Source organism: Lepisosteus oculatus, chromosome 6, assembly GCF_040954835.1.
Source record: "Lepisosteus oculatus isolate fLepOcu1 chromosome 6, fLepOcu1.hap2, whole genome shotgun sequence".
NCBI lineage: Eukaryota > Metazoa > Chordata > Actinopteri > Semionotiformes > Lepisosteidae > Lepisosteus > Lepisosteus oculatus.
In genome coordinates, this window is record NC_090701.1 from 53475479 (window position 1) to 53484840 (window position 9362).

The following is a 9362-nucleotide window of genomic DNA, read 5'->3' on the forward strand; positions in this document are numbered from 1 at the left end:
ACTCAAAGGGCCTTGTGGACAGAATGGTATCCTCTCACTTGTGAACTTTCTTATGTTCTTACAAATAACACAGGTGGAAAAGTTTCTAGACTAATCTCAGGCACTGTAGGTCACCCCTGAAGCATGGCTGTCTGCCAGTTCCTTGGTAAAAAAGATATTAAGACTTAATATTAAGATATTAAGTTTAACCTGATGTATTCCATGATTGTCTTCCTTCAGTAAAAGCAAGCAACCCTTGTTTGAGGTATAAAACAATTGCCTCAATTACAGCATTGATATTACGATATAATAATAATGGGCCAAACCTAACTGGTTCAAAAAGATTTCTCCAGGTTTAGTGGGGTTAAAACAGAGTGCCTTTGTGTAAAAAACATATGTTTCAAAAGACCTGCAATTGTTTCTTTTATCATCCTATTACAGCACCTGAAGAATTTAAAATGAGTTCTAAAAGCTTTTCATGCAGCTTTCAGGGCCTTAACTGACCTAACGAAATGAGAAAACTATACAGAGTCTGCCGTTATTTCTGGTTTTGAGAAAACAAAGCCAGCCCACATCCAACATGGGAAGGATACAGCGCCCATTCAAGCCTGAAACAACATCCCTTCACAAAGCCGTTTCCACATAATCGCCAAGAAGCTGCCCTCAGGTGAAACTCGAATTCGACATGACATTTTCCGAGGTGTGAATAAGTCAGCTTTCCACGTTGGCAGACATACGGAGAAGAGGGGGCCCGCACTCACCTTGAAGCTGCAATTTCCACTTTGGTTCGAGCTATAGCCGCCGCCCGCTGCGCGCCCTCCACCGCTCTGTCCACTTTCTCTTTTGTTTTTGTGTTTTTGAGCGGAATAAGCTGCTTCCTAATCCCCCGCACCAGGACATTGTTTTTGTACTTTCCTTCCTCCTTTGTGCCGTCGGGAAACGTCGTGCACCCGTATCCGTGCCGCTTGTTGTTCATCCACTCGCCCTCGTATTTCATGCCGTTCGAGCGCTCGCTGACGCCGAAGCCGTTGCGCTTGTCGTTCTTCCACTCGCCCATGTACGACTCGGTGGTGGTGGCGTCGACGTGGTCTTCCATGGGGAAGTACTCGTCGGGCAGGTCCCCGTCCCCGAAGCTGATCGTCGAGTTGGCGTCGCTGGAGCTGATGCGGCTCATCGTGGCGTCGCTCCGCGCCGAGCTGCGCTTGCTCGAGATGGACGTCCGTGACTCCGACTTCCGGAGCTGCTTCAGGCTGCCGAGCAGCGACCCCCTTCGGAACAGGCCCTTCTTCTTCCCGGTCACTACCTCGCTGTCGCTGTGAAAGTTCAGGACGAACCCCCCTCTCGTCCCGGCGGGGCTGTCGGCTGTAATGTCATGTAGGACAGTGCCATTGCTCTGCTCGCTGCGGAGCGAGGCCAGGGACGTGCGCAGCGGCGAACGGATAACCGTAGCCATCCCGTAAGGCACACTCTGCCGCACCCCGTATCCATGTCGCATTCCTCCCATCCACTGCCCCTGGTAAGTACCTTGTAGAACGACAAAAGAATCATAAGAGTTACCGCGCAACCCCACAATTCGAGTACGTCACACAGCCCAGCCCTGAAAACCCTCAACAACATACCGAGGACACCTAAACTTTGCTTACCACGGCTTTTAAATTTACAAGATGGTTTCAGGCCCTCTTGATGGGTCTAACAACAGCAACCCTACTAAGAAAGCTTCCAATGTTAAGGTTCCTTATCACGTTTTAATCTGACGTCCCATCAGAAGTGAAGCAACCAACCCAGCCACTTCTCTTAAGACTTCTGTGGTTTGGAGTCGAATTTCAAAAGTTTCTCAGTTTTCTTAATGGCATTTGATAGACCTGATCTAAGATCTGACAGGATGCTAAGTTGGTTCTTGTTTTCATAAAGAAATTTCCCAGTTCTGAACTGCATGAATAAGTTACTAAATAATTCACATCTGACAAATTAAATGATTCATGTATAAAAAATTTGATTCGGATTTTGTAAGATCCTAATATAATGCTGCTCCACAAAGTTTAATTTATGTTCCATAATGATATAAAACCAATATAACAGATAATAAATCAACTTATTTTTACACCATAATTTTACTTACTTTCTATACTGATGATACATAATGGCAATTAGCCTTTCTATTTGAACACAAAATATCCAGCCAAACCATTTTCAACCTTGTTTCATCCAATTCAGATTTGTTGGGAAGCCAGAGCCTATCCCAGCAACCAATACAGGTAGCAAGGCAGGGTACACCCTGGGCAGGACACCAGTCTATCACAGAACACACACAGATACAAACATGCATTCACTCCCAGAAGCCAGTTAAGCTATGAATATGTCTCTAGGCTGTGGGAGGAAACCAGTGTGAAGGAAGAACATACAAAGTTCATGCTGAAGGCAACCCAGGTCAGGAACTGAGCCTAGGTCCCCAGCTCTGCAGGGCAGCAATGTTAACCACTGCGCCACTGTGCCATCCAAACACATGATGTATTATTTCCAATACTATTTCAGAGTGCAGGTAAATTGGACAATATGGATTACATTAACTTCATTAAAACTTTGTATCCATCACCTCTTATCATCAGTCTCTTTTGAAACTTCATCTTTGCTCTAAACATCCAATCTGAGGTCATCTCAGTTTATATTTAAAAGATGATAAACAATCCAACAGGTTTTAGAAAAAGCTTGTTATAAAAAATAAATAAATATTCATATTACACATTGCACCATATTTTAAGTGAACATATAGCACTTGAGATTTAATGGAACCCATTAAGAATGCATACTGAGCAAAGAGCCAGGAAATTTAATCTTGTACTTTAAAAGTCCACTTCTTTTAGCTTGGAAGAACCATTTTTAAAACATGTGTAAGCTAAAAAGTAAATCAATAGACCTTTATCGGATGCGAGTTAAACTACCTCATAAATATTGTCATGCTCCGTCTAGTAAAGTACGTTGTTGTTTGGTGTCCTTTCCCCATCTATATTTAAAGAAATGTAACTTGTTGACAAAGCTGAAAACATTCTACAATAGTGGTGTGAATATAACTTGAGATAGTCAATTCAGAAATTCGAGTACAACTCAGGATGTAATGCGGGGAAACATAATTGCATAATTGGAAAATTTTAACACATTACAATATCCAGTAAGAGGAAAGAGTGAACCTCACCAAATTTACAGGACATGCAGATTGTACTTGTATTCTGCCACAGAAATGGCCTGTTAGGTTTATATTATTACTAATTCCACCAATGATCAGAAAGCTATGTCTCCTGGCAAGAGTAGTGGCGAGCCAGGACTTAAAACTGGGTAGAGGAGCCACTCTGTACACAAAGAGGGGTGGGAGTAGGGAACAATCTGCCCAGCCAGATGTTGAAGATGATAACTTGGCTTCCTTCAAGAAGCGGTTGGGTGACATCACTGGATCAGTTCACCACTGAAAAACAACATCTACTGTAGATGGGTGTAATGGTCACCTCTCATTTGTAGCCTCTCTTATTTGTTTTTAGCACTCCACCCTGGGAGCAAAGGGCCCAGGGAAGCACTACTGATACACAACAACTCTTCCCCTGAAAGGAACAGCAGTATGAGGAAGGGCCACAAAGAACGGCACAATGTGGAACGGCCAGTCCGACTTACAGTGTCTAGCACATCTCTGGGAGGCAGAAGACCTGGAACACCTGATGAAAACACACCAGATCGAACCTGGGACCCTGGACCTGTAGGGTGCTTCTGTCCATCACCCCACTACGCCACCCACCCTTGGCAGGGCCATCCCTCTGTAAGTTAATAAATGCTAAGATCTGTCTTGGTGGCGTTTCTTTTTTTTGCCATTTTGATTCAGAAGAATCCTCCTTCTGCTTCTTCGGGATGGTTGTTGGTGGGAGTCCAGGCAGTGAGTGGAAGGGCTCTATCAAAACCGCATCGGTAACTAATTTTGGTCGCACTTTCAACTAGTTGTATAAATAGGGGTGTAAGATATTCTGTTAATGATCAAATTACGATACATTTGCATTCTATGGAACGTGACTTAAGCACCCACTGATACAAAGACAGGTGTGGGGCTGACTAATATGCACCTCTCGGTTTCACACTTTTTTTAAAAGTAAAACATGACCAATGGATTTGATCACTAAGTAGTGAGCATTAGAGAGATTTTCTGGAGTTAACATCTTCTGCGTGTGGGATATGACGTTGTTTGACACAACAGCTTCTGTTGGGCCATGTCCCTTCAGTCCTGAATACAGTGAGAAAAGCAGTTGTTTCCCACCCCCACCTGCCCATAGAAAGACGAGTGCAGAGTGAATATTTACTCGGGCTGATCTAGAGGCTTCCACGGATAAATTCTGACACAGGAGCAAACTGAACTTTGTGGCAAACGGAGAGATTCTAATGGTTGTATGGTTGCTAATATTAACAGCGTTAACCAGACCCTAGAAGAAAAAGGCACATTAATACGCAAAGAGCTGCGACAGTGATTCCTGTGCAATAGGATATTCTCATTAGTGTTCTTCACGGATCTGCGAGAGTTCGCGTTTATTATTACAAAAGCCGATATGTTGTTTAACGTTTTGCATGAAGTCATGTACAGTACATGCGCATGCTTGCATTGTTTTTAGGATGTCATGTAATTTCTACTTCAAATTATAGCTCTAGCTGCTACTAATGCTATGACTTTTGAATAAATGTTGGAAAATGTTTTCCAATTGACAATGCAGCGTTTGATTCTTTATATCTGAACAGTCCGTTAACAAAAAAAAATACACCTCGCTACTGTTTTTATCGATCTTCTCTTAAGATTTTTCAACGATGCCTAATATTTTGGACGCACGAAACGCTCAAAACCAAAAGACAAGTGTAGAATCTTATAGATTCCAATAAATAAAGAAAATAACCACTATAACCCAAGATAACATTAATAGTTTGTTTGCTAAATGACAGCAAGGACATCGGAATTAGCTCCTAGGGGTATAATCTGGATAATAGTTACATATATATGAGTTATACAACTTGATAAATGCCAAGATATTGATCACAGGTCTGATTTAACTAACTCTCACTTTAAACACTTGTCAAGTCTTAAGAGAAAACATAGTTTCCATAAGTCTATTAACTGTCGATATAGTTTATGACTACAAAATTACGATTACGCTCAATATTGGAATTAACGTTTGTTTCCACGGGAAACATTTTGACGGAAAGGTGTCAATGTAAAATATTATAAAATTATTATAAAAAGCATATTGATAGTTATCCAGTCTAGGATTCTCCTAGGTCTTGAGCTATGGGGCTATCACAGCGAGAGAGATAACATCTCTCCAAGTGCTCCTGCCAAACGTCAGGTGTCGAGATTAAAGTTTTAGCTACAGCAACTATTTCTGTCACCTTTGCAGGAAAACACTCTGGTATCTGTTTACACCACAACAATGCATTTCTGGTTGCAAAACGAACAAGCTAATGCCAATATTTAATTCGGCTTTTCCTTTCGTTCAAAACCGGTCTAGTTTTACTGTACGTGTTGCAGAGCTACCACCTATTATTAGACATGACCTCTATGAAAAATCTCTGCGCTGACCTGTCCAATTCGAAACCACATATATCAATAACACACTGCCACAGCACACATTAAAATGGCTGTGCTGGACCTATAAGTGCTCAATGTCATATAAACGCTAGTCGATTCCGTGCAATTTGGGTCTTTCTGATTACTGCAAAAGAAACTTAATTCAACGGACTACTGTATATACATTTTTACTAACTGCGAATAAAAAAGTGGAGCCCTTACAACGTCGCTGTGTCAGTGCAGAACTGTGGGCAGGCTATCGCCTTTCCCTTAACGTGGCTGTATACCACCGCGTTAATTTCCAGAGCTCACACCGACGCTCATGATGGATGTGCTCTCCCAGTACGATATCGGGCAATCACTTCATTTACGTGGTGCCTTCGTGAAGGTTAACCTCACTCGCCCGCTCGTGGAAGCGCTCTGCTCCACGTGCTTTTAAGGTATTTTTTTTTTTAAGGTAGCTACTTGCGCCCCAGCTTCTGTTTTTCGCCCGTCGGGATTTCATCCGGAGCGACTGCCTTCCAGTTTACTTCTATCATCTGGCTGTCATTCCCTGCGTGCCACGGTCACATCCAGCCGCGGCAGCCGGGGAGGTGTGCCGCCCCATGCACCCAGCAGCACCTAGAGACGACAGACATCGAGAGCGCCGCTTACCCCCGTCTCCGTAGGTCTCAATCCCGTAGCCGTCCTGCAGACCGTTGCTCCACGTACCCTCGTACCTCGCAGGTGTGTTGAGGCTCTGCCGGATCCCATAGCGACCCTTAAACCCATGACTCCACTCTCCCCGGTACATCCACTTGCCCTTCGTCTCCACGCCCAGCCCATGCCTCTTGCCCTGCGCCCAGTAGCCCTGGTACAGATTCCCACTGGGCCAGGTGTACACTCCCACTATCTCGAAGCCGTGGGACCAAGAGCCGCAGTACTCGCCCTGGCTCTTGGGTCCGGTGCAGATGCCGTGCCCGTGCGCTTTCCCATCTTCCCATCCGCCGCAGTAGGTGCCGCCGTCGTCGAAGTCGAACCGTCCGCCCGTCATTCAGAAGAGGGGGGCAAGAGGAGGAAAGAAAGCAAACCAAACTCGCCGTACAGTCTTGATGTAGTATTTCCCTACGCCGGGTGAAGAGGGGAACGAGGAGGAGGAGGAGGAGGGGTAGTGGAGGGAGGGAGGGGAGGGGGGGGGTCCGGGATCCAGGGACCAGAGAGTGCGATGAAGAAGGATGAAGGAAAAAAAAAAAGGAGCGACCGGAGAATGAATTGCGCAGCGTTGACGGTTGTTGTTGCTGTTGTTGTTGTTTTTTTTTTCCGGTAACCCCCCACAGCCGTGTTATCCGTGAGTGCGCGCTTGTGTGTCTGAATGGGGGCGAGCAGGATGGGGACAGTTACCGGAGCCGCACGCCGCTCGTCTGCTGAAGTGACTCCCCTCTCACTTGCTCGCTGCGCCGGGGAAGAGAGAGAGAGAGAAGCGGCGAGCGACCTCCGCCAGGGAAGACATAGCCAATTCCTGACGTCAGCCCCGTAGCGCCGCCCCGCCGCACGCCTTCACTAACGAGCAAAATACGGGGGTTAATCCTTCGCGAGTTAGGGAAAACTTCAGATTTATTAATGAGGCTGCCTGGGCGCCGTCGGTTAGGATCGCTCGCTTCGGAAACACCAGGGGACGCCCCGAGAGTGGCCCTTTACAATGTTCTCCGTTCAGTTTGAATGAACCAACTCTGTTCATGATTTAATTTTATGGACAACAATAAAAAAAACAACAGGAATAATATTATTAAAATAATTGCCGTCACTATTGTTATTATTATTATTATTATTATTATTATTATTATTATTATTATTATTATTATTATTATTATTATTATTATTATTATTATTTCAAGTGTGTTGCTTTGAACCTTAGATTGTTTCCCGTGTTTATACAATACACCTTACTATTAGAATTGTGAAAATGTTTAAGGTCCTAGTAATTCGTTTTTTTTTAACTTCTCTTCCGTGTATTTCTGTGTACAGTGTTTTTAAAGCGTATTAAAGCAAAGTGTTTTATAGTTGTGTATGTTGGTTGTCATAGATGGTAACATGGCAAGTGTTCCCCATGCAGAGCTGCCATGAATGATCTCAATCATCTGTTACTGTAGGCACCCCGAAGTGATAAAGGCATTTACAACGCAGGTGATTGCGAGTTGAAACAGAGTTTAGATCGACTGGAATGTTGAAGTATATCTAAGAATATAAAAAAAACGCAGTTATTCATACAGTATGTTTCGTTTCCTTGCTTGTCGGAGTTTTGTTTTCTTCCAGCCTCACAAAGAGAGTTTGGATGTTTTATTTTCTTGAAAAGATGTTAGAGATTTCATAAATGCCCTCCTCCCTTTTCTTCAAAACTCTCTTATTTTGTTCTAATTTTTTAAAATAGTGTTGAAATCTCGACTGTCAGCTCACGTTTCCAATTCAATCTGCGATGTATTGATAAAATACTGTGATGTGTTTGTTATGAGTATTCAGTTGTCAATGGCGATGTAGAACACATTTTGAAGTACTGTAGGTGTAACTCTTTCCATTTCATTCAAGAACACTTTCTCTTGGCAGACTATCTGAATCTGAATTCACTTAATTTGAGATGACTGCAGTTTCAAGACATCCGGGAATAATCTGGCACAAAAGATTTCTAGTGCCAAACATGTATATTTACAGTACATTTTTCATACAGAACAACTTTGATTTGGTTCATATAACATGAATTGTGTGTCATACACAAGTTGCGTATTTTAGAAATACCAAAACATTTTATTTTTTTTTCAATGCCTCCGTAAGATTATAAAAATCTCATTAATTCGATCCATTGCAAAACAGTTAAACCACATACTAAGAATGAAATTAGGTTTACGTTACATCAGTTTTTATAAGAAAATATTGTCCATTAAATTGTTTTTACTATTAATAATTGGAATCTTGGATCACGCAGATATAACCAGATTTTTACTTTGACAAATACAGTCTCTGTTTACATATTTTACAATTTACAGTTATACAGTTTTCATATATACAGTTTGCACGTACAGTAATTTCACATTTTGAACAATGTAGCGAACTACAGACAACAATACAATATTGCAAGAGAAAAACAAATACATTCATTTTAATCTTGAGAAAATCTAAGGATTTAAAAATCCAAACGTTTCATTTAATACAGTATCTGTTGTTTGAGAATATCACTTTTTTAGGACACAAGAAAATGATTTGTTTGCTCCATGGAAGCAGAGACACCCTGGAATTTGCTGTTAGTCGTTCACAGGCAGTGAGAGGAATCTGAACATCCTCCTCTGTTCATCACAGAGACCTTACCCTGCCCCTATAGTTCACTCATCATTAGGTTCATCACAGGTTAATGCAGGTTGTATTACTTACAAACTCATATCACCATTGTTTCAGCTTCTACACTATGGACAGACACCCTGTCCATCACCCCCACATAATGCGGCATGGATGACCATTTCGTTAGGAACTAATATGTTTCCTCTCTCCTTTTAGTTTAGAAAACGGCCTTTCAAAGAAAATGAACTCAGCAGCGTATTCTCTATAATACATGTCACTCCTAATTCTAAAATGCAAAAACCAGTTGTTGAAGTGCACCAGTTAAAGATGCTCTGATTCTCGAGGAAAGTCGAAAATGAACTGAGATTGATAATAAAACACCTCGTTTGGCTGTGTGCTACACTCTGATATGCAGTATAGGGTATTTCTTCTTCTGACCTGAGCACAGACTAAGAGATCGCGGTCTTCAAAAGGAATTTACGGTGGGTTTTTG

General features: G+C 42.5%; 1 protein-coding gene across 3 annotated transcripts in view; it reads right to left on the reverse strand.

Annotated features, from left to right (window-relative positions):
• The window catches only part of jph1a (junctophilin 1a), a 59926-nt gene extending 52898 nt beyond the window's left edge, over positions 1 to 7028 (reverse strand). For all 3 annotated transcript variants that reach the window (XM_015353729.2, XM_015353730.2, XM_006633886.3), the window contains exons 1-2: positions 6218 to 7028; positions 741 to 1503 (exon numbers count right to left, since the gene is read on the reverse strand). In XM_015353729.2, coding sequence (XP_015209215.2) covers positions 741 to 1503; positions 6218 to 6596 — 1142 coding nt within the window. In that variant the 5' untranslated portion in view covers positions 6597 to 7028. The remainder of the gene's footprint in view (positions 1 to 740; positions 1504 to 6217) is intronic.
• Between the last annotated feature and the right edge of the window lie 2334 nt (positions 7029 to 9362).